Source organism: Megalobrama amblycephala, linkage group LG17, assembly GCF_018812025.1.
Source record: "Megalobrama amblycephala isolate DHTTF-2021 linkage group LG17, ASM1881202v1, whole genome shotgun sequence".
NCBI classification, from domain to species: domain Eukaryota; kingdom Metazoa; phylum Chordata; class Actinopteri; order Cypriniformes; family Xenocyprididae; genus Megalobrama; species Megalobrama amblycephala.
In genome coordinates this window covers 43469758-43496770 of record NC_063060.1, presented here as the reverse complement: position 1 = coordinate 43496770, position 27013 = coordinate 43469758, and the positions used below count along the sequence as shown (strand labels likewise).

The window sequence follows — 27013 nt, the reverse complement described above, 5'->3', positions numbered from 1 at the left end:
ACTCTGCATATCGCAAAATGTTTAAAATAGCAATAATATTGTATCATGGCTTAAGTATCGTGATAAAATTGCAGATTCCCACCCTTAAAGTCCATGCAATGTTTTATGCTCTAACAGCGAAGAAAAACAGCAGCGACTCGAAATATCATATGTTCTTTGAAGGCAGGCCAAAGCAGCAAGTGGGCGGGCATTATGCAAATGTGCAAACACATCCCTATGATCAGATGCTTTCTTAATCATCTCATTAACATTAACATTAACCATCCAGTTACTGCCTGAACTTCCTACATACTGTATAATTGGTTATTTATTTAGAGTCTGGAATTTTCCCTCTTTATTGAAGTGTGTGTGTGTGTGTGTGTGTGTGAGAGAGAGAGAGAGTCACGTTCAGCTTCATTAGAGTAGCCAACATTAGATCAGCAAAACTTATGAAGTGCAAATGTCAGTGTTCATTCTGAATATCAGACAGACAGCAGCTGTCAATGGCTTTTTCCTTCCAAAGTTGTGAATTTAATTTATGCACAAAAGTGGAATATCACATAAAACATCTGTGAATAAAGCAGCCATCTCATGTGTTCAAAAGAACAAAATTGTCACTTCCAGGCAAATTGGTGCTAATAAAAATGTAGTTATAAAAATGGAAGTTGCTGCAATCAGGCTCTTTTTCCTGCATCATAAAGCAGCAGATGAAATGCGATGAATGCTGTCATGTTCTCTTGTGTTCAGATGCTGGTGTTTGTGAATTAAAGGGTTGGTTGATTATGATTTCTCTTTTTTAACTTTAGTTAGTGTGTAATGTTACTGTTTGAGCATAAACAACATCTGCAAAGTTACGACGCTCAAAGTTGAAGATATTTTCTTATTTCAATGCGCTTTACATAAACCCCGCCCCCGAGAACACTCAACAAAGGGGGCGGGGCCATGTTGGGCTGCTTTAGAGAAGAGTGTTGTTGTCATGCCATCATTTTACGCCGGACTGATTCACAAACGAGGGTCAATTCAACACAAAAGATGAACATGACGGCACATGCTGGAGGATGAGTTGAATCAACTCCTCAGCAACTACATCAATTTATCCACTAACCATTCAGAAACGTCTAAAAGTTGTAATTTCTTCCTGAGTCTCTCCATCAGTGTCGACTCCGGTTTGAACAATGTAAGGCTGAACACCGTTACTGACAATCCTCATTTTGGCTGCGTGAGATTCTCCAGCTTTGTTGTTGTTGAGCTGTTAAAGCTCCGCCCTCTTCTGGAAAGGGGGCCGGGAGCAGCAGCTCATTTGCATTTAAAGGGACACACACAAAAACTGTGTGTTTTTGCTCACACCCAAATAGGGGCAAAATTGACAAGCTATAATAAATGATCTGTGGGGTATTTTGAGCTGAAACTTCACAGACACATTCTGGGGACACCAGAGACTGATATTACATCTTGTGAAAGGGCATAACAGGTCCCCTTTAAACCAAATTATTCTGATGACAGACTGACTCAGGCGCTTTAGAACCCCCAAACCAACATTTGAGATGATGTGATGCGATTGGTCAGCTGGTTAGTCCAGTTATCCAATCACAGCCTCTGCTGAGGCTGAGTCACCTGAGGTTTTTGTTTCGCGTGGAGGGATTTATTCGGTAAATGTGTTTCCAATGTAATTTATACTCATACTTCTTATCAATAAAAAACTATCCAACTCAATTTTTTATCCGGATTATTAGAATTTATGAACCTCTTGGCATTTCCATCCAGCGTGTATTTTCCACAAAATCAACATAGCAATTTTCGATTTGCCACTGCTGGTTAGAAAAACTTAACCTGGCACTGAAAAAAGAAAGAAAATATACACTACAAATGTGATGTTAAGATGAAAGATGATCAAATGACGTAGGGTATTGTTCATTATCATACATTTTCTGATGAATTTTTAAAACACATCAATTGCTAACTGTGCATTTGATAAACCAGCTCTCGTGTCGTTTTCGGAGCTAGTGATGGACGTAAGCTTCAGTTTTCTGCAGAGGCCCGTTCGCACACATGCGTGTTGCCCACACACACACACACACACACACACACACTGTATTTACCCAGCTGTTCAGGTCAACTCACTGATCCTTTATCAGTTGGCGTGACTTGATCTTTTAGTCGGAAACACAAAATGCTTATTCATAGATTTCCATTCAGACTTATGAGTTGGACTCAAAATGACCTTAAAGAAACAAAACCGACAGTTTATGGATAACAAAATGTGTCTTAAAATACAGCTGTATCAAAAAGTAGATCTCAGCTTCTCAAATGTGGAAATGGTCTGTAATCTTCCTCTCCACTCACTTCCAAATAGGTATTTTGGTTTTGTACCTCATGCATTTGTGTATTTGCTGAAGACATATTTTACTGCTGCTGCAGTGATGATCCCTCAAAGAAGTCTCATGTTATTCTCATGTAGGAATGATAATGATTTTGATAATTGCTTAGTTTGTTGATGAATACATTGATTTATTGTAATAAAAGTGCTGAGAATTGGAAAATTTTCTGTCAAACAGAATCAACTCTAGTTGACTGTAATGATTTATTTGCATGCTTACAGTAATTAATCCCTGTAAAATAAATACAATGTATGGTTCCTCATTGTTCTGGTTGTACTATGCTATAGTAACACATCGCCACAGGCTAAACACAATGAGCCCTTTTTCCCTCTCCCTTGTTTCACCGGCAAATACAATTCCCCCTTTCTCCCTCTCTATCTCTTCTTCTATCCACTCTTTCTCTCTCTTTCTCTCTTGAAGACAGAACTATGGGTAACAAGAGAGCACATTCCCAATCCCACATGCAGTGCAACAATCCAAGGACCTGAATGATCCCCTTATCTTTGTCTTTATGCATGTTAAGACACGCATTTTCTTCTGAAACTTTAAAAATGTAGTTTATATATTTCATCCATTTCCAAAGTAAGCTTTTAAGCTTAATTTACTATATATATGTTAAGAATTTGGATGCACAATATATCAAATCAGCCAATAAATGTGATTTTTAAATTGTATGATAAATTTAGGCCAATAAATTACAGCCAATTGAACATGGGACTCACTTATTTCTAGATGACCAACATTCTGTTCAAACCCATGACACACAGGCATTTCCAGTTGACTTTAATAAAGGAGACTCACTCAACAGGCATGACTGGCGTGTAAATGTGGGTGATCATGGATCAAGATATCATGGAAGTTTAGAATGAATTGTTTTGCAGCTTAAGGCTATTATACACTATGACTTTTGCAGTCAGCATTAGTTCGTATGACAGATTTCACATATTAATTGCAGATTGTATGATGGTTATTGGTTATTTTACCTGTGATTCTTACCTATGATATCAAACATGTTTGATCATTTGACCAACTATTTGTAATGTATGATGCACTCCTAAGCGAATTCGATTATGGCATTAAAAAGGGCTGTTTTCTCAGTATCATTCAGTTTAGTTCTCCATTTCTTCTCCTCTCAAACACACACACACCTTACACGGTCCCACTTTATATTAAGTGGCCTTAACTACTATGTACTTACATCAAAAAATAAGTACAATGTACTTATTGGGTTCATATTGAATTGCAAAACACTTTTGCTGATATTGAGGTGGATACGGGTAAGGTTAGGGTAAGCTTTGGTGGTATGGGTAGGTTTAAGGTAGGGGTAAGGGTTAAGGGATGGGTCAACAGTGTAATTATGAATGTAATTACAGAAATTAATTACAGATGTAATTACATGCAGGTGTTTTTAAAATATAAGTACAATGTAAAAACATGTATGTACACAATAAGTGCATTGTATCAAATGATTAATTAAAATGTAAGTACATAGTAGTTAAGGCCACTTAATATAAAGTGGGTCCCCTTACACTTGTACACGCTTAGAATAGAGAACACATTTATAATGTTACAGAGTTTTCTCAAATCTTAAATCAAAAAAATCTCAAATCTTAAATCAAAAATCTTACTGACCCCAAACTTTTGAACAGTATATAGTATGTCTACACACACACATTCTTGTACATCAATCTTTGAGGACATTCATTGACATATTGCAATCTCTAGCTCCTTAGGGCCCTACCATCACAATTAAATGTTTAACCTGAACCCTTACCCTAAACCGACCCTTAACCTAATTATTATCTTATCTCTAAATCCCTCAAACAGGCCTTTAAAGGGCTTTCAGAAAAAGAGGACCGGACAAAATGTACTCACTTTACCCTCTTTGTCCTCACTCTGATGGTCTAAAACTCAAACCAGTCCTCACAAAAATAGTTGTACAAGTACACACACACACACACACACACACACACACACTCAAGAATCTAATACACTCAAGAAGAAGTAATTCAATCAAACAGCTGCCAATCTAATAGGAAATAAGAATCTGGCATCACTGACTGCATCTTTACTTCTATCATCCAAGTAACTTAAATTCAATATAACATACTTTATTTCACAATCATTCATAGGCCTTGACTTATGAATGGCTTGAATGTCGGTACACAGAATAAACTAAGAGTTCATTATTATTTTCATTAAATAAAAAGGTTGAGTGGATCAGCCGTACCATTCAGTGCGTTTATCATTGATAAAGACAGCCAGTGAAAGAAGCTCAAAACAGTGAATATCCAGCAGTCCCATTCCTCAAGGGAATTACTTCATGAGCTCAGTATTTACTCTCTTATTATTGAATCCAAAGCCTTCAGGCCTGATCCTGCCCTTGTCATCAGAATGCAACTTTAGACAGTCCACATGATTCTCCAGCTCTGCCTCTCCCAGTGATGATATTCTCCTATTCATTTTACCTCATCTTATTAAAGTCAAAGCCTGCGGGGCCTCCAATGCAATTAGAATAGTCCTCAAAATCTGAAAGGGCCATGACTTTCAAAGGCTGTCTGAGGAGATCAGAGAATAAGAACACGGACTATTTTACAGGGACTTTTCCGACCTGCCCGACTCTGTCAGAGGGACTCTCTCTTTCACGGGCCAGAAGATATCAATAAATCAGTTCTTACTTCAATAATTTATTTTGACTCCTTTGTATCAGGGTTCTCGTTCAAACTCGACTGCATCATGTTTAACTTGAAATGTTTACTCTTTGGCTTAACTCAATGTTTTCATGTAGAAAGAACATGTTTCAAATGATTAACTCGATTAAACATAGAAAAGATAATTTCCATTTGACATCATGCTTAGCATGGGGCTGGACAGGGATGAGAACTGAGGACCAGAGTCACTGAGGATATGTCCCGAATAAATTGGTAAAATATACACATTTGCACCAATCATTTTGCACCGGCCTGCTTCACAAACGAGGGTCTTTTCAACGCCTCCGGTTCGAACATATAAGGCTGAACTAGTGTTGAAAAGCATCAATTCACAACATGTTTTTGAAACGTTTTGAAAATCACAGACAAATCTGTTGAGCGTGTGAACACAATGGCCAATCAGAGACAACGCTAGGCTGAACACCGCTCCTGACAGTTTCTTACATTTTCAGTGCATGAGATTGTCCTGTTTTGTTGTTGCAGGTATGGTGGAGCATGAGATCTTGAAGCTCCGCCCTCTTCTTGAAAGGGGGCGGGAGCAGCAGCTCATTTGCATTTAAAGGGACACACACAAAAACGGCATGTTTTTGCTCACCCCCTAAAATTGGCAATTTTAACACGTTATAAAAAATGATCTGTGGGGTATTTTGAGCTGAAACTTCACATACACACACTGGGGACATCAGAGACTTATTTTACAAATTGTAAAAAACGTCATAATAGGTCTAATACCATTGATGTAACCAGTACCAACTTGATTCAATCATGGACAGCAGTTTCACATGATGAAAACATGTAGGATGAACTAAAATGAAGTGCGTAAACTCATCTAAACTTAGTTTAATCAAGTTTATCTTACATGAAGTAGTATCTGAGTAGAGATAACATGTCTCCATGTGGAACTGCTGTCCATGATTGAATCAAGTTCAGCCATAGTTATTTTCATATCTTTTTCTTCTCTCCACTATTAATGTATTTCCAAAATCATCATTTCTTTGTTCTGAGCTATTCCTTTGGGGATTTGCTCTCAAGTTTTGGACCATTATCATGCCTCACAGATTGTATGAGCTTTTTTTCCCAATGTGAAACTGTAACAAAACAACTCCAAATCATCTGTGCGGAGCAAACTGTCGCAGTAAAGCTGCTTCTCGTTAGAGATGTGCCAAGATCGACTGGGGGTTAATGTTGTGCATTTAATTACGATGCATTTACAGTGATACGCAGTTATCAAACAACTGTAAAATGCACATTGAGAGTTGCTGAAAGAGCTGATACTGTACTTTACTTTAATGTATTAACAGTCAGCATGGTAAAGCTTTTATTTTATAATTGATCTCTTTGAGTCGGGAGTTCTTTGAGACTTTGTGAAGCATCTTGTACTCTGTTCGTGGGAACTCTGAATAGTTGCATTGAATTGATATTTTTGTGGTCACATTATTGATGACATTGTGTAGTTCTCGTACTAGATGTACAAGTGAGAGAACAAAACAGGTGAATGGGAGGACAGTACACATGAATATGACTTACTGCCAAAGAGAAACTGTATATCAGTAGTTTGGGACACTATGGGATCACTATGAATTTGAAACCAGGTAATTTGCAAGACGTGTCAAATGATTACAACGTGCAATACAACAAATCTGTACCAATATTTGAGATGGCGCCATAAAAACCTACATAACCAATGCACAACGACAAAGTCCCTCAAATCAACAAACAAGCACACCTCACAGCCAACCTGACTCAACTGAACAAATATTGATCTTTTGGGCATTTCAGAGCGTCATGCCTTCTGAGAGGAGCTCAAAATGCACAAGGAAATAACCGAAGCTATCATTTATGCAAAAACATGGTGCTGGCACACAGTCAGAAAAGTCAGCTTCAAAAAGACAAAAACACTCAACAAAAGATCATCAAACATTAATTTGTCAAGTTGCTATCCCTGAAATGAATTAGAAATGCAAAGTGTGTTGAATTATAGCTAAAGCAGGTGAAATGCTACACCAATAGCTGTTTATAATCTGTTAGTAATCAGATGGATGACTCAAACGGACTGAAAATCCTTCATATAAACACCTCAGTCCATCCCATTGAGCACGATCCCAATGAAATTTAGATTGGATTGAAAAAAATCCCATGAACATGAAAAAATTAAGCATGTAAACTATTTTCTTACTCCGATTCAACGATACTTGTGTATAATTGCTGCGTTTTCTTACATGTGTTTTATGTGATGCGGATGTGTGCATGTTTATTTACGTCTCATGACTTACGAACTGGTCAGTGGAGACTGAATAGGTACTAAATATTTGCTAAAAAAGCTCTTCTGGCATAAATGTCAGCTTTTTTAAGATGTCATCAAGGCAAAAACGTCTTTGTGAGGAGCAGCAAGTGTCTAACATTACAGACAACAGCTCAAATATACTGAAGACTGTCACTTTGTACCAGATTACATTAGATTATTTTAAATGAGAAACAAACTCAGTGTCTGTGTTTAGTTTAGTACTCAAATGTATTATTTAATTTGTTGTACTACTAGTAGTTTTATTTTAAATGCAGGAAATGAGATCTATGGGACCTATATGGGATTATGCTGTTTTTTCAAAGTTTTGTTTTTTGGCTCTACTAGAACAGGTTTTCATGCTTGAATGTTCATCATTTTCCGCATATAGCTCCTCTCTTCCCAGGAGAGCAGTGTGTTGTGATTAGTCAAGTGCTTCGAGCGTGTTTGGGAAATGTCCCGCCCCTTACCATAAACGCCAGTTACAACACATTACTAACTAACTCAACCAGGCCCCGCCCCTTTATTCTGCGGGAATTATTTAAATGAGCAATATTGTGACGTCTATGTTCTTGGAAGAAAATTCAACGTTTCAGGGAGTTCAGAAACACTGACACTGATATAGAGAATAACTCCCGCTGGAGTGACTTTGCAGAGCTTTTTCAAGCTCAAAAAACATCAACTTTACACACTAAAGAAAGATGAACATTGTAAAAAGTACTGGCTTGAGTAAAAAGCAAGTGTGATTTTTTTTCCCCCACAGTTGGAAGAAAAAGATGATGTTAGGAAGAAGGAAGAACTTCAGCTTTCACAGTATACACTCATAACAGAGCCTGAAAAGGCGAGACTCAAGGTGATAAACAGGTTTTGGAGCAACAGAGGGCATCGTCTCAGGTCTCTCAGCTGACTAAATCAAAACACCTGATGCCACAATGGAAATGCACAGATGTCCAAGAACCTGTAAGGCAGCGAATTACTGTCAGTGTGTCCTACCTGAAACCAATCCTTCATCTACTGAACACAAAGAACTGGCTTGGAGGGTGAAGACACTGACTCGACAAAGACTAAAAAAATCCAAATTTCTTAAAGTCCCCCTGTAGTCAATAATTTTAACCCTTAAAACTCATCTTTGATCACCAAAATTACATATTTAAACATTTTTTTTCCAGTGAAAAAATGTCTTCATGATTTGAATGTAACTCTACACCCTTGCCTCATTTAATATACGCGGACCAATGAATATGCAAATTAGCCCCACCTCCACTCACTCGCATCAGCTCAGAGATCCACTCGGTCAACTTACTGAGGTAAACGCTGAACAATGGTATCGCTCTTTACAACATCGGACACATAACGGTAATTAATATGATTAGCCTTTTGCTTGACTGCGTTATCAAACAGCTAATAATGTGTTGCTAATGTTACACAAAACATGTTCACATTCACAAGTCAGACAGCTGCCAAACAATCATTAATAATATACATAATATACATCATTCATCCGCTATATTGCTAAATGTACACGATTTTTCATATTAACAGAAAAATATAGTGGGATAACCTTCTTTTGAGACCCCCTGCTTCAGAGCGGTGAGTTAATGATATGCTAAAGCCCGCCGGGACATTGACATGATTGGTTACAATGTAGTTTGTGACGTCACAGACACCAGCGATTTCAAACCGCGGGTCTTTTTTTCAATGCAATTTTAAACAGAAAATACTCAGCAATGGTGCTGACATGAATTTGCACATGGTTTGTGTTAAAGCATATTAAAAACACCACAAAGACATATAAACAACATTAAAAACTTGAATTTCATCAAAGGGGGTCTTTAACTAAATCAACTAAAAAATTATGAGGATGAAGTTATCGGAACTTCTGGATGTGGCAGCTTCTGTCATCATTTACTCATCCTCATGTCGTTTTAAACCCATAAGACTTTCATTGAATTATCCTCTCATCATTTTTTTGTCTATCCATTCAAAGTCTAAGTAGTAATCAATAGCTTTAAAAAGTGCATAAAGACCATATGATAAAATTACCCATATAAATCAACTGGTTCAAACTGAGTCTTCTGAAGAGATGCAATCGGTTTATATGACGATCAGTTTGTTCACATCAATCAATGCATCAAATATGGTAAACAGGAGCTCAAATGTGCTTTCTTGACATGCAAGAACCAATGAGGTTTTCTCATGTGTCAAGCATGTTTGAGCTTCTGTTTACCATATTTGATGTGCTCTATATGTAAGGGATTCTTACATGTTTAAAGGGGTCCTTGATTATGATTTCACATCTTCTAACTTTAGTTAGTGTGTAATGTTGTTTATGCTCAAACAGCAACGTCTGCAAAGTTACGACTATCAAAGTTCAATGCAAAGAGAGATATTTTCTTTTACAGAAATCACTGTTTAAGGACTACAACAAACGGCTGGTAGGGACTACAGCGAGCTTCTTCCTGGGTTAGTGACACCACAAACCCTAAAATTTACATAAACCCCGCCCCTGAGAACACAACAAAGGGGGCGAGGCCATGTTGAGATGAACATGACGGCACATGCTAGAGGATGAGTTGAATCAACTCCACAGCAACTACATCAATTTATCCACTAACCATTCAGAAACGTCTAAAAGTTGTAACTTCTTCCTGAGTCTCTCCATCAGTGTCGACTCCGGTTTGAACAATGTAAGGCTGAACACCGTTACTGACAATCCTCATTTTGGCTGCGTGAGATTCATTCCATATGCATTGCACATTTTTGGGCAGACAGACTCTACAAAATTAGACCTAATCTGACCTGACGACACCATCTAATCTAGTGGTTCTCAACCCTGTTCCTGAAGCCCCCTAAGAGGAATAACATTTTGTAGTTTTGAGTTACTCAAGTTAATTAAGTGAGCTAATAAGATGTCAGCTCAGGTTAATATCTCAAGCCAAATTATCTACTTTGGTGGCAAGCAGCTGTGTAAATAAGCAGGATAATGTACAGCCAGCCGGTTAAACCTGACAGTGTGATCAGGACCCCGACAAAAACAAAAAAAATGACTGGCTGTACGTTATCCCTTGTTCAGTTTTGGAGGTCATATATTAAAAGAAACCATAGTTCTCAAATTGCAGTCTGAATTCACATCACACACTCTAAAAATGCTGGGTTAAAAGCAACCCAAGTTGGGTTGAAAATGGACAAACCCAGTGGTTGGGTTAAATGTCTGCCCAACATGTTGGGTAGTTTCATTGAACTCAACTATTGTTTCAAAATTACTATATGATTGGCTTAAAATGAACCCAAAATAGGTTGGAAATCAGACACATAATTACTATAGGTAACAATAATGATCAAAATATAAGCAATTTAATAAATGTTTATTGTTTAATTATTATTCATTAAATGTATTAATAAATGTTAATTTATTAAACATTAATAAATAATTTCCAACATACTTTGCGTTCATTTTTTGCAAGGAATATAGTAATTTTTAAACAATAGTTGAGTTAAAACTGCCCAGCAGACATTTAACCCAACCACTGGGTTCGTCCATTTTCAACCAAACTTGGGTTGTTTTTAACTCAGCATTTTTAGAGTGTGTGATGTGAATTCATGAAGCCAATAACCAAGCAGCCTTAACTTGCACCTGCAAACTGAACATATGGATCACAGTTTCTAAATATATAAATAAATGATGGCTCACTTTTGACTGCTGGAAAGACATGCCAACAGGTCATTGATAAACTGATGCTTTTCTACAAGTTTGCTGATTCATTTCCTTCGGCAGGCTATGTGCACTGCTGCGTGTCTATTTTATTCACATTTGAGAAAAACAACTTTTCTAGTTATTGAGCAGAACTAAAATGGCTGCGCACCCAGAATTACTGAGACTTGAAGGATTAGTTCACTTCAGAATGAAAATTTCCTGATAATTTCCTCACCCCCATGTCATCCAAGATGTTCATGTCTTTCTTTCTTCCTTTAGTTGAAAAGAAATGAAGGTTTTTGAGGAAAACATTTTTCTCCATATAGTGGACTTCACTGGGGTTCAACAGGTTGAAGGTCCAAATGTCAGTTTCAGTGCAGCTTCAAAGAGCTCTACATGATCCCAGACAAGGAATAAGAGTCTTATCTAGAGAAATGATTGGCCATTTTCTAAAAAAAATAAAATTATATACTATTTAACCACAAATGCTCATCTTGCACTGCTCTGTGCCACACATTACGTAATCATGTTGGAAAGGTCACGCATGACGTAGGTGGAAGTACCAATCCAGTGTCTACAAAGTGAACGTGCACCAAGTCAAACACCCTTTACAAAAAAAGGTAAAACAACGATGCTGGAGGAGAAAATGAGATGGAGTTTTCTGCCTACATCAATGCGTGACCTTTCCAACATGATTACGTAATGCGTGGAGCATCACAGAGAAGTGCAAGACAAGCATTTGTGGTTAAAAAGTATATCATTTTGACTTTTTTTAATAATTTCTCTAGATTAGACCCTTATTCCTCGTCTGGGATCATGTAGAGCTCTTTGAAGCTGCACTGAAACTGACATTTGGACCTTCAACCCGTTGAACCCCAGTGAAGTCCACTATATGGAGAAAAATCCTGGAATGTTTTCATTTCTTTTCGACTGAAGAAAGAAAGACATGGACATCTTGGATGACACGGGGGTGAGTAAATGATCAGTGAACTAATCCTTTAATCTGCCATTTAGTTGCACATGATAAAACAAGCATCCAGGCAGAGAAAAAAGATGAAGATGTTAGACTGCCAGCACACTAAACTGTTATTATTATTACCATTAGGGAATCTTCCAGCAGATACCTCTGCTTCAAGCACAGGCAGATTAGCTGCGAAGGACATAATGTGACACTAATATGATAAACTCCAGAAGCCTATATGGTGGCTTTCCCTTATCTCCGTAGGCTGCTCAGAATTACTATGTAATCCTTAGAGTTTGCTGACCCATATTCCTCATTGCACAATACACCGGCAGCCTAATGGAGGCCGAAGGGCAGGACACCAGCGGTTAAAAGGGTGCTGTTGATTGTTTTTGTTAAATTGCACAGAGCGTGGTTATGTCATCTGGTCAGCATGAGGGAACCCGGTGACATGACACCCCGTGACGGCTGGCACCTCTCAGCTGTTGATGCAGATGACTCATATTCATCTCAGTCAGCAATGCCATTCTTTCCCTATGTGTGTACAGAGAGCGGCTCCTTTCCACTGTACTGCAGGCCCTCCAAGCTTTGTAAACAAACTCACCTTTCCACATCATGCATTCATGTGGATCCTCCCCTCATGAAAATGGCAATGAAACTACCTGCCAGTCAGGTTTATCCAAGGAAAATGCTGGCAAAAGGAATACCGCTGTTTAGGACACGTACTCTTACCTTGGTGACAACATTCTGCTCTAGTCCGTTTTTCAGTTCATATCCTGACTGCATACAGATGCAGAGTGATGACGCCTCAGTGCCTTTGAATTCATTGTTGGCCAGGGTGAACCTCTCGGGCTGAAGAGTCGTCGAGAGCTCGCTGTTGTTCGGCTGCACTTGAGCACACGGGCTGCTCGGCTGAGGCTGAGCCAGGAGAAAATTGTCCGAGAACTGGCTGAAGCCAATGAAAATGGCCGGGATCCATGTTAAAACGATCAGCTGCTTCTGATACTTCCCAAATCCGCCCACGTTCGGCAAAACGCCGCCGTCGATCTGCGTAAGTAACTCGGGCGATGTATTGGTTTCGGGGGTGACGAAGCCGTTCTCCGGTGGATGAGGCTCGATGTCCAGCTGAGACACGGCCATCACCGTCTCGCACATACTGCAGCCCGGTTCTGTAATGCGGCAAACTCCGTTCACACTGAACCAGCAATCAAAAAGAGAGCTTTACATCCAGTGCTGAGGGAGTGGTGCGCGTGTCTTCACCCGTTTAAAAAGCGTCACGCGATCAATCAATAGACAAAAGTCTCAGTCTCACTAGTTCCCAGTCGGAAAACAACAATGTTGAAGGACAGCAGTTCATTTGGTGTCCATTTCCTCCATTCACAGCCACAGGTAACACACCTGTCCCAGCACACACAGACCCGCTGCGCGTGACATTACGCGCAGACGTGCGTCATGATCCACTCACGAGCTGAGGAATCTCGCGTTCTGACACAAGTTGTTTAATTCGCGTGCGCTCGCGCTCTCCGGTGATGGTATGGACCGAGCAAACAGCGGACGAGGGCGGAACTTCGGTGAACATCCCCGTCAACACTCATTCATTGGATAGCATTGATTGCAGTCTCGACTGTGCGCTCAACTTTTGCTCATCATGAGAAGCCTGTGATGTGAGCTACTTGTGTTTTCGGACAAAACATTGTATTTTACAGAACCAAGCAATTAATAAGCATTTAATCAAATCTTTTAGTGTGAGGATGATCCTCCTGTTTTCATTTGGCAGTAACTGCTGCTCTCTGCCGGCCCAAACTGGTGCAAAACTATTTGAATGGCGAGATAAGTTTGAGCAAGTGTTAAACAAGAACAAATATTGTTTTGATTTAGCATATATTTTACTCTGAATTTAACATACAACTTGCTCGTGTTTTACACAGGTAGGTCTATGCATTGAAGTGATTTTTTTATTTTGAAGCCAAAACTTCTGATTTTTGTGGACTAGTATACTCTAAAAAACAAACAAACAAAAAAATGCTGGGTTAAAAACAACCCAAATTGGTTTGAAAATGGACAAACCCAGTGGTTGGGTTAAATGTTTGTCCAACCTGCTGGATAGTTTTATTTAACTCAAATATTGTTTAAAAATGACTATATGTCTGGCTTAAAATGAACCCAAAATAAGTTGGAAATTAAAAAATCAGACACATAATTACTAGAGGCAACAATAATAATCAAAAGGTGAACATGTATTAATAGCCTAAGCAATTTAATAAATGTTTATTGTTTAATTATTATTTTAAACATATTAATAAATGTTCATTTACAATTTATTTTGGGTTCATTTTTAGCAAGAAAATGGACAAACCCAGCGATTGGGTTGTTTTAACCCAGTGGTTGGGTTAAATGTTTGCTCAGCCTGCTGGGTAATTTTATTTAACTCAAATAGTGTTTAAAAATTACTATATTTCTGGCTTAAAATGAACCCAAAATAGGTTGGAAATTAAAAAATCTGACATAATTACTAGAGGCAACAATAATAATCAAAAGGTGAACATTTATTAATAAGCAATTCACTTAATGTTTATTGTTTAATTATTATTTTAAACATATTAATAAATGTTCATTTACAGCTTATATTGGGTTCATTTTTAGCAAGAAAATGGACAAACCCAGCGAATGGGTTATTTTAACCCAGCGGTTGGGTTAAATGTTTGCCCATCATGCTGGGTAGTTTTATTTAACCCAACTATTGTTTAAAAATGACTATATTGCTTGCTTAAAACAAACCCAAAGTATGTTGTGAATGAACGTTTATTAATAAGTTTAATGAATAATAATTAAACAATAAAAATTTATTAAATTGCTTAGGCTATTAATAAATGTTCAGTTTGATTATTATTGTTGCCTCTAGTAATTATGTGTCTGATTTTTAATTTACAACTTATTTTGGGTTCATTTTAAGCCAGACATATAGTCATTTTTAAACAATATTTGAGTTAAATAAAACTGCCCAGCAGGTTGGTCAAACATTTAACCCAACCACTGGGTTAAAACAACCCAATCGCTGGGTTTGTCCATTTTCAACCCAACATGGGTTGTTTTTAACCCAGCATTTTTTAGAGTGCATAATTTAAATAACCCTGCCATCTAGTGGTCACCAATAGTGTTACAGATTTTTTTTTAATAGTTTATAATGCATTTTTATTTCCAGAAGAGAGAAAACATTTAAAGTGAACAGTAAATTGTGGATTGGAAGGCGCTCTTGCTTACAGTTTGCTGAGAGAACATGTTTTCACCTGTATTCACATTCAATACACTAAACTCATTGTTGCACTGACCCTTTATATTCACTGACTGGAGTCAGTCAAAAAACAGCAATACTTTTATAAAATCCCGAGACACTATGATCTTATTTGATGTGTGATTTGGGGTGTCAAAATTAGGAAGTGTTTTATTTGCTTGCTACTTAGTTTCATTTTGTTTATTTATGTTTTTCACCTTGACATCATCAACACCGGCTTTTGTTATGTTTGCGGTCAATGTGTGAACGTTCACCTCCAGTGACAGAAAAGAGATGCTGGTCACACCCTTTCTTTAAAGTCTTCAACCTTCGATCCCAGCCGTGAGTCATAAAGCAGACACTGGCTTATTCATTGACTTATTTTACGGTTTTTGTTGTTTTCAACAGTCTGATTAAAAAAGAGAAATACTGTATAGAGGAGGCTGGTGCTATTGTTTGTCACACAGGAAGGTCAAATGTAATGATTTAAACATCCCGTTTTAAATGCTTGTGGTTAGTATGTTTTTGTGTTTCTTGGTACACAGATTAACACAACAAACCACATTGGCATAAGACAAATGCTGTCACAGCAGAATGATTATTTTGTTCTCAGTATTTCAGGTTGGGTATGAAATATAATATTACACTCTTAGGTTACACTTTATTTTCGATTCTACTAAATATAAGTGACTTTGCAACTACATGCCAACTAACTCATTAATTTGCAACTGCATGTCAACGAATTCTCGTTTGAGTATTAGTAGACTGTTACTGAACTGAATACATTGACATGAAGTTGCAAATTTACTTTGGAAATAAATTGTTTGCATTTTGTAGAAAAGTTTATCACAATAGGCAGGTTCCTATTGTGAATCCAAAAGTCAATGCATGGGTCTTGAATGAATTTTACTCAGCTTTTGTCTTTGTGATTGAGTGAGAGCGATATCCACAAATGAACAGGTGAAAACGGGCTAGTCTTTGGTGCTGTGGTTGATGAAATCATTAGGTGTGTGTCATCTTCTGAGGTATCTGATGAGTTATCAGCTGGTGGGAAGTTTTGATGTCAATGAACAATGTTTCTAAACAAATGTCTCTGTATTTTGACCTTTTGCTTGTGATGAAATCTCCTTCAGTTGTCAGTTTCTAGTGATATAAAAAAATAATTTCAATCAAAACCCATCAAAAATGCCTCCTTTTGCCAGGGAGTTTAGACAAGCAGAATTCGCGGCTAAGGGTGTGTCAGATTACAGTGTGTGTGTGAGTAATGTGTTGTCATGCAAAGCCTCAAACGCACAGAAAGAAAACACAACATGTGGTAACAGAGCAGCTGTAGAATGGGGGTTTTTGAGCGGCCACACCTGTATCGTAGAGAAGCAGTGGGAAAGGAAGAAAGAGGCGTTGGCTCAGCTTTGTGACCCATCCCTCGTAATATCTTTTAAAGTTATGTTCTGTAGAGCAGTTACTGTATAAACATGTGCCTGGTTGATTCAGGTCCAAAAATACTTTTTTTTAACTAGTTGAAATTAAAGATGGTCTAAGCAACTTTCTTTTGAATACCATTTATAAATGTCCCTATTACCTGAGATATATAGCAAAATGATGAAAGTTAACAATTGACTGAAATCGTGTTAACCCTTGCCGGTTAGTCGGTGGCTTAATGGATGGTCACACTACACGTTTCATTCCATTAGGCACATTTGACATGCCAAATGAAATGCCTCACCTTGAAAGTAGGCGAGTGTAGGCGGCGGCAGTCGTGCAATAAGTGCACTCAAAATGTAAAGCTCTCACTTACGGTAGTAGATCAGCCACTTACTGTACGAGATCAAAGACAAATATTGTGTGATTCACGCTGTGCTTTGCACACTGGATTTAATTTAAATAAAAAGTCTTATGTGAAAGTAAATATGACAAGATAAACCGGTTATTCAATTGACCACCCAAAGACACGTTTTCCATCCATTTTTAGTTTAACAAAGACACATATTTTACTTTTTTTATTTTATATGTGCAGAGGTCTGTGTTTAGGAAGAAATTTACACACATAGCATGATATCTTGTTACATAACTCTTATACTGAATTGAAAAATCAAACATTTTAGAAGAGAACAAAACATCATGGTTGTTTACAGTATTTCACAATTGCTAAAACACATTTCTTGAAACCATCACTCATTTTCTCAAAACATTAAACACAAATCCAATCTTCAAACTAATTTCACAAAACCTCTGACTCTTATGGCAAAATCAAACAAAGCTTTCAGATCATACACACATTAAACAATATATAAACACTCCAGATCATTCATTAGACACTACATTAAAAAATGGAAAACACAACATCCAGAACATGAGGTTTCAGAAAAAAAAAGTATATTGTAACACAGTAAACACATTTTGCCATTACATAAAATGTATAGAAATCACAAGTAATGTGAATTTAAAGTATACTGTATGTACTGCAAGTACAGTATTATATATTATATAGTATTGAATGTCTGTATATTTACATACTGCAAACATACAGCAGTCTAAATGCAAATGACTGAAAGGTCAAAGAAAACTCTAAATGAAAAGCATGATACAGCACACACACACACACACACACACACACACACACACACACACACACACACACACACACACACACACACACACAAAACAAAGTTCAGAGTCAGTGAGAGATTCGTTCTGCTTCAGCATCACGTCTTCATGTTGGGTCCGGCCTAAATCAAGTCAAGTCACCTTTATTTCAATTGCAATTTATACTACACAGATACTAGTCTAGTCTAGTCTAGTCTAGTATAGTACAGTATAGTATAGTATAGTATAGTATAGTATAGTATAGTATAGTATAGTATAGTCTAGTATAGTATAGTATAGTATAGTATAGTATAGTACAGTACAGTACAGTACAGTACAGTACAGTATAGTATAGTATAGTATAGTATAGTACAGTACAGTACAGTACAGTACAGTCTAGTCTAGTCTAGTCTAGTCTAGTCTAGTATAGTCTAGTATAGTATAGTATAGTATAGTCTAGTATAGTCTAGTATAGTATAGTATAGTTTAGTCTAGTATAGTATAGTATAGTATAGTACAGTACAGTACAGTACAGTACAGTTTAGTATAGTATAGTATAGTATAGTATAGTACAGTACAGTCAGTCTAGTCTAGTCTAGTCTAGTATAGTATAGTCTAGTATAGTATAGTATAGTATAGTACAGTACAGTACAGTCTAGTCTAGTCTAGTCTAGTCTAGTATAGTATAGTCTAGTATAGTATAGTATAGTATAGTCTAGTATAGTCTAGTATAGTATAGTTTAGTATAGTATAGTATAGTATAGTATAGTATAGTATAGTATAGTATAGTATAGTCTAGTCTAGTCTAGTACAGTACAGTACAGTACAGTATAGTATAGTATAGTATAGTATAGTATAGTATAGTATAGTATAGTATAGTCTAGTATAGTATAGTATAGTATAGTATAGTATAGTCAAAGCAGCTTTACAGTGATAACAGGCACATGATGATCAGTAATGCAAAGAGGGTTCATTTTGGCTGTACAGCTCTAAAAGAAAATAGTGTCATTGTTCAGTTCAGTGTTGATTCACTTACATTGTAAAGACCATCAATTATTTTGTAAATTACTGTAATTATTTTCCTCTATAAAGCAGTTCTGCAGAAAACAGTGATGTCATCATCTAGGCTAGCTTAGTTCAGTTCTCATCCTATAATGTCAGTACTGTCAGATCAATAATATTGTTGAATATTATTGAATATTGTTGAGGACATTTTCCACATCACAGGCAATGTCGTCAATGTGCTCTTGCCAGGCAAAGGGAAAAACCTGTGCCGGATCCAGCCTTGACAGCCTTGTCTCCACACCTCTTGCTCTTTCTCCTCATCATCCTCTTACACATACTCTTCCTCCTCTACTTTTCAGATTGTTTCCATCTATTGTTGGTATCATCATTCAGCACCTGTGTCACCTGTGCACTCTGAACTGACCTATATTTTATACAGTTGATTTGATCACATCATTAGAAATAAGTGTGAATAATTTTGTGTCATTGTGTTTAAAGGATGACAACTGTGTTGTAGTTGTGTTTAACTTTTGCCACATGTATTTACCATTTTGCAACACAGTGCAGAATGTGTTTTAGTGAGTAAGAATATGTTTAGAGTTTTGCAAAAGAGTGGATGAGATTTGCAAACAGTGTCTTAACTACCTGAACTTGTGTAAGGTTTTGCCTACAAAGTGACTGATTCGACAAATGGGTTTAGGCCACTGAGCATTGGGTTCAGAGAATGGGGTTTAGTGTTTTAGCAATTGTGAAATACTGTAAAGGGGACCTATAATGCCCCTTTTTCACAAGATGCACTATAAGTCTCTGGTGTCTCCAGAATGTGTCTGTGAAGTTTCAGCTCAAAACACCCCACAGATCATTTATTATAGCTTGTCAAGTTGCTCCTATTTGGGTGTGAGCAAAAACATGCCATTTTTGTGTGTGTCCCTTTAAATGCAAATGAGCTGCTGCTCCCGCCCCCTTTCCAGAAGAGGGCGGAGCTTTAACAGCTCAACAACAACAAAGCTGGAGAATCTCACGCAGCCAAAATGAGGATTGTCAGTAACGGTGTTCAGCCTTACATTGTTCAAACCGGAGTCGACACTGATGGAGAGACTCAGGAAGAAGTTACAACTTTTAGAATGAAACTGGACGTTTCTGAATGGTTAGTGGATAAATTTATGTAGTTGCTGTAGAGTTGATTCAACTCATCCACTAGCATGTGCCGTCATGTTCATCTTTGGTGTTGAATTGACCCTCGTTTGTGAAGCAGTCCGGTGTAAAATGACGGCATGTCAACAACACTCTACTACAACAACTCTTCCTCTTCTCTAAAGCAGCCCAACATGGCCCGCCCCCTTTGTTGAGTGTTCTCGGGGGCGGGGTTTATGTAAAGCGCATTGAGATAAGAAAATATCTTGAACTATGAGCGTCGTAACTTTGCAGATGTTGTTTATGCTCAAACAGCAATATTACACACTAACTAAAGTTAAAAAAGTGAAATCATAATCAACCACGCCTTTAAACTAATATGTTGTCAGCAAGTTGTTGTTCGTAAATGTATTTAAATATATTAAATAATTAAGACATTACTAACAGGTAAAGTAAATATAATGAATATAAGCTAATATAGTGCATATATTTAGTGAAATGGTCCTCTAGAGTTCATTTCTCCAGTGAACTAACATGCTGTGGACACTAAATGACTTGCCTGAGGTAAATGTAATGCTGTGTGAGATATTCTCAAGCTGTTTTAGAGATTACATGTAAACATTTCTATACATAGATCATCTGTTCTTCTTCTGCTCTTTTTTCCTGTTGTGACAGTTAGCAAACAGCATTGCATTACCATACGCGCCCCCTTCTGGATTTTAGTGTGAATCACCTGTGACTGATTGTACTCGTCGTCTGACTGTATGCACTAAACTGTGACGTCCAAACCATGAAAGTTCAGGATGAATACATATACTGTTACACCCCTAGTAAATACACAAGACAAGAGATGAACTCAGCAGAGTGGCTTTATTGCACAGATGGTCAGTGACAACAGAAAATAACAGGATATTGATGCAGGCACAGTATGAAGAATGAATCGAACTGACAGTCTTATCTTTAGAGGTGACTGGAGGACATGACTTTCACTCAAACTCAAAGATTCAAAGAAGAAATGTCCATGTTGCAAAAAGGTAATCCATCTGTCAGCCATCAACAGTTTCTTTCTTTCTAAAATGGATCCAATACTTCAGGATGGATTTCTGAGAGACGGTGCCAACTTCAGATGACGCAATATTTGGATCAACATGCACATTCCCAAATTTCTATATATCCTAATTATTGTTAATATGTAATTCATTATTTCCAGGAGCTCATTGCTTCAACCCTCAATTAAACTGCTAACAGTGATTGCAAATTAAATTTCCTAAATTATTACATTATTTGCTAACTGCATTCTCTAAATTGTAATGTTGACATGCATTCTCTGTAAAGCTGCTTTGAAACGATATGTATCGTGAAAAGTGCTATACAAATAACTGTGAATTGAATTGAGTTGGAGGTCGTCTTGGTAGATCTGCAATGCCTGAGCATGTAAAACATCCCATCATTATACCCAAAGACTCACATGTTACAACTTTAACCTTAAGAGACATTCATGAGAGAATTGGACATTGCGGAAGGAACTATATACTTTCAAAGTTGACTTCCTTCTGCAAACTACATTGTTAGGAAGATCCTCTCCAGATGTGTGATTTGTAGAAAGATCAGAGCAAAGGCTGCAGAGCAGAAAATGTCAGAGTTGCCACATGAGTCATGACTAATAATACCAGATCAACCACCCTTCACCAATGTCGGGGTAGACTACATTGGACCATTTGAGGTCAGACAAGGTAGATATGGGGTATAGTTCACCTGCCTGACAACAAGAGCTGTGCATATTAAAATTGCACATACACTAGATACAGACTCGTGTTTAAATGCCATCCGACGCTTTGTGTGCAAGACGGGTCAGGTGTCAATCATGGGAAGTGACAACGGTACTAATTTCATAGGTGCTGAGGTTGAACTGCACAAAGCCATTCAAAAGTGGAACCAATGAAAAACTGAAAGCACTCTCATGCAAAAAAGAATACAGTGGATGTTCAACTCACCCTCTGGATCTCATTTCAGTGGAGTGATCTGTGCTGAAAGAACAAACCCTTACTGATGAGAGCTTGCATACATTCTTGTGCAAAGTGGAAGCAGTAATAAACGACAGACCACTACTGTTACAACAGATGAGCACAGATCTGGAACCCTTGACACCTAATCACCTGCTATATATTAATGAAAAGGCAACCAGCATTACCTCCTGGAATTTTCAAATAAGAATCCATATGCATGTCAAAAGTGGAAACAAATTCAGTATCTTGCTGACCTATTCTGGAAGCAATGGGTGCATGTACCTTTGCTCCAGGAGCATCAAAAATGGACTCAAGTAAAGAAAAACCTTTCAGTTGGAGATGTTGTCCTGATAATAGATGACTCGTCATGGGTCTTTGGAAGAGTTGAAGTGTTCCCAGATAAAAAAGTAAGTAAGACGTGTGTTGGTTAAAACTAAGACCAATACCTTGGAAAGACCTGTTGACAAGTTGTGGCTTATCTGTGAAATGGACTGTTAAATACTCCTCAAATATTAAGGAGTGTTTCTCTACCTTATAAACAATATGGAGATTTTTAAGAAAATAGATAATGGACTCTTAAGATCTTTAAAGTGATACATAATGAAAATATTATTTCAGCATGGCTCTAAAAAGGTAATTGTCAGTCTGCCTGCCTGTCAATTAGGGTCACTGTCACTTTTATTAGGTAATAATTGTTTTTGTTAATAAGTAATTTACTGTTGAATATATTTATTTGGTTTATATTTGTTCTTACAGCTTATGTCTCATCTCAGACTCACTTCATAGCGATCTCACAAAGTTGCGTTTTAATCAATGAAGTTGTCTACACTGCATAATCAATCACTTATTTACATCATGTCTACATTTTGTTATAACAAGAGGATTCATGAGCGTGCAGAACTCGCTGAATAAAAACTCTGGTGTTTTGAGTGGATTCTGACTAACTACGCCTCTGATTGGCTATCGCGTTCAAGAAGTCAACAGACATGTCTGTGATTGGCTTCAGGGCCAGTCACGTGTCCATCACTTCTGGGGTTTGATCAGGGCTTCCGCTGGGACCACAGCCAGGGCTTTTTGGCCCGTTGAATACTCAGCTGGGGTTTGAGGAAGAGTCAGAGTTAGGAGACGATTAACATTGATTGCGATCCAATGGGGATTCTGATCACCGTATGAGGCAGAAATATGTTCATATGCGATGCTAAAGGCTCCTTCTGTTTACCATTGAGATAATAAATATACATATGTTTATGGAAAATATATATCTCAATAAGGGTGCTCAGAATTGGTAACACTTTTAGTATGAGGAACAATTCTCACTTATTTGCTTATTAGCAGCATATTACTAGGACATTGTCTGTTTATTAGTACTTATAAAGCACATATTAATGCCTTATTCTGCATGACCTTATTCTAATACTACCCAATACATAAACTTAAATGCTACAACACATACCTTACTGACTATTAATAAGCAGTAAATTAGGAGTTTATTGAGACAAAAGTCATAGTTAATAGTGAATATGTGTTCCCCATACTAAAGTGTTACCAGAGAAAGTCCTCATATTACCCCACACTTCAGTCTCTAAATTAGTCACCAAGTGACAAGAGCCCTTCAAGGTTACACAGCGGGTTTGCAATCTAGTTTATGAGGTGTTGTGAACAGATGGTTCAGGGTGTGTGCATGTCAAATATATCATCTCAATCTCCTCAAATTATGGAGTGTGGCAATCAGTGTCTCCGTTTACGACAGTGATGGAGAAGGTGGATCTCAAACCTGGGGTGTGTCCCAATTCGAAATCATTCACCCCCATCCCTTTTCTTCTTTCCCTGTCCCAAGTCATGGAGGTAGCCAAGTTGCAGAACAAGTTTGCAAGTGTATTCTCTGCCCTCCCTGGCTGCACACACGTCATACAGCACCACATCAAAACGACCCCTGGTGGAGTGGCTCGTAGTTGAGCTTACAGATTGCTGGAACATAAAAAAATATGTTTAGACCAAACCTGAAGAAATGTGCAATTGGATGGGTGAAAGTACAGTACCTGGGTTTCCACTTGAGTCACAGACAAATTAAAATACTGCAATGATTACAGCTTTTCTAAGGCCCTAGACCGAAAGAGGGATGAGGCAGTTCCAGCTCGTTGACTGATCCCACTAAAAACAGAGCACCAGATCCAGCTCAGTGGACGGAGATGTGTCAACAGGCTTTACCAAAATGAAGGTTGCTTTGTGTGGCAGAATGTTAGCTCAGTCACACAGATCGTCTTTAAGTGGTTGTGCTGTGCTTCATTGCAGTGAGAGAAAGGCATTGAATTCCAACTCAGAAGGTCCTGAAGTTGTTCAATCCTTTATCTTAAAATAATAAGTTGCATCACTGTGGTTCATCCTGTCTTACCAGCCATGCTCCATTTATTGTAAGTCCAACACTCTGTTGCAGCAGTTCAGTCTAAATGATGGAGTCCATCACCTGGGGCATCGAGGACTGCGTCTCACAAACCCCGGCTTATGTTAAAGCACCCGAGGGATGTCCAGCGGGCCTGAGAGAGAGAGAACAATATGCAATGCATCCTCTGAAGTAACAATAGGCCTATATGTAATGTTTTTTACTAAATGAAAAATAACAGTAGCCTGTCACAATCATACATTATAAGTTCATTAAACATGTGCACATCATGATTTTGCTTGAGAAAACAACAAAATAATGGAATAAATATTTCTTATTTCAGTCCCAGTTCTCTCTCTCTCTCTCTCTCTCGTCTAATCCAGGAACTTTGAAAGTATAGCCAAGATTGTATACTCAAAGCTAAAGTGTGGTATGTGATGTTTGGGCGGTGTTCTTTTCTTGTTTTGTCATGCTTTTCAAGTGTGTATGGTATATGAACAGTACCGATCTTTCAGTCATTACATTTACAGTAGAGGCAAGTTTGTTCACGCGTAGACTCTTTCCAGAAGTGCAACTATTAACTGTACTAAAAGAAATGGAGTCACAAAATTATGAAGGGCTTGACAGGTGTGTCTGTGGGTGTGTGCCACTCTTGTTAAATCAGATTAAGAGAAACGCTATGTTCCCAGTCAGAGACAACGATCAGTAGCATATAAGTATAGGTTAGCTTTTGTACTGAAGAGTTAAACAAAACATTAGTCAACAATTAAACAGAATAAATATATACATTACCTGTAAAAAAAAAATTAACGGCAACAGTGTTGCACAAGTCAAACCATTTACCATTTGCAAACAATTATACACATAATCTAAAAGAGAAGCAAGTAAAGCTTTATCTATATAGGACTTTTCAAAGTGGTTTACAGAAAGCATCTCAGTTCACTTCAAAAACTTAATTAGTAGAAGACAATAAAGTGGAACTAAACCTTATCTCTCTGAGCTCTCGTTCTTATCTTTATTAAATTGCAGAAAGTTCTCTGACTAACACATTTATGCTCTCTATGCACACACACATGTTGTTATTTGATTTGTGGGTGTCTAGAGCAAGTGACAGAGCTGTGACATTTATGAGCAGAAGTCATTTATAGCACACCTTTAAGCTAAGCTTATAAAAACTGAATGTATATTTCAATCTACAGGCTTACATGACAACATTTTAATAATTCAGAAGAGATTAATTTGGCCAACCGAGATTTCATTATGAAGATAAAGGTTAGGATTATGAATTTTGGTTAGTACTACAGCACTCTGACAAAATAACATGGGGCATCAGAGTTAACAACGATGTTATATTGATTAATTACCCCAGCTAATTGAAACATACACTAATCAGGGGTGTCCAAAGTCCTGCAGAGTTTAGCTCCAGCTTGTCTCAACACACCTGCCTGGATGCTTCTGGTGTGTCTAGTCAGACCTTGATTAGCTGGTTCAGGTGTGTTTAACTGGGGTTGGAGTGAAATTTTGCAGGAGAGCATCCCTCCAGGAGCAGGATTGGACACGCCTGGGCTAAATAACAATGGGCCCAGGACTGAGCCTTGGGGGACACCATGAGATATCACATGAAGCCTGGAGCTGTGCACCCTCCAGACATAGTTGTCCTTGTAGAACCAACATCAGAAAGATACAACACAGATAATGTTCTTATCTATTTAGTTAACCTAGACTAAAAAAAACCGAATTAAATTTAAACATGACACTAGTAAACAAACTCGCAACATTACAAAATGATTTTTTATAATGTGTGAATGAGACTTACATATTTGATGAATAAGTTGATCATTTCTAATATACATTGGGGCATCATAGTGCATTAGTTTTTTTAATCTTTTAGTTTTTCACTAATGATTAACAGGAAAAAGGGCTACATATCTTGAGTGAGGCTGGACTGAAACTAAGTTTCAAAGGTAAACTGTAATTTGTTGAGAGTTAAGGATTTGAAAAGAGGGTTTGGTAACTAGTTGCTTATTAGCATGCATATTACCAGAATATTGGCTGTTTATTAGTATTTATTAAGCACATTTAATGCCTTATTCTGCATGACCTTATTCTACATTCCTACCCAATACCTAAACATAACTACCTTACTAACTATTAAGCAGTAAATTAGGAGTTTATTGAGTGAAAAGTCGTAGTTAATAGTTTATATGTGTTCCCTATACTAAAGTGTTACAGAAGGTTTTAATTTCAACCTCCAAATGTTTTATTAAGTGTAACTGGAGGTGTGCCCCTGATGAACAGATATACAAATAAAAATAAACTGGTTGGTTGAGATAAGTTTGTGTCTTGCAAAATGTTACGGGTTAGAATTCGAACGTAGTATTGCGTACAAACCATGTTGCAATTACATTTGGCTTCAATAACTAGTTTTAAATGCTGACATAAGCAACAAACTTATGCCTCATTTTTCAATCTATCAGATTCAATATCTACTTTCCCACACCAATACAATTCATTAATGCAGTATGAGTGGTACTTTACACCTGTCAAATGGGCTAATGGACAATTACAATTACTTTTTGTACTACAGTGTACTACAGTTTTTTTTTTTTTCCAATATAAGAAGCAGAAAA

General features: G+C 37.5%; 1 protein-coding gene and 1 long non-coding RNA gene across 3 annotated transcripts in view; one reads left to right on the top strand and one right to left on the bottom strand.

The window, feature by feature from the left end:
* The window catches only part of slc22a23 (solute carrier family 22 member 23), a 48384-nt gene extending 34815 nt beyond the window's left edge, over positions 1-13569 (bottom strand). Inside the window, exon 1 of the mRNA XM_048162825.1 lies at positions 12737-13569. Within this exon, the coding sequence (XP_048018782.1) occupies positions 12737-13159 (423 nt within the window). The 5' untranslated portion in view covers positions 13160-13569. The remainder of the gene's footprint in view (positions 1-12736) is intronic.
* On the top strand, positions 13538-21046 carry LOC125250359. Of its 2 annotated transcripts, none has more exons than XR_007180780.1 (2): positions 13538-13668; positions 20964-21046. It is a non-coding gene; the product is annotated as an uncharacterized LOC125250359 (long non-coding RNA). The 2 variants fall into 2 exon arrangements; XR_007180779.1 differs by lacking the exon at positions 13538-13668 and adding an exon at positions 20124-20881.
* The last annotated feature ends 5967 nt before the right edge of the window (positions 21047-27013 follow it).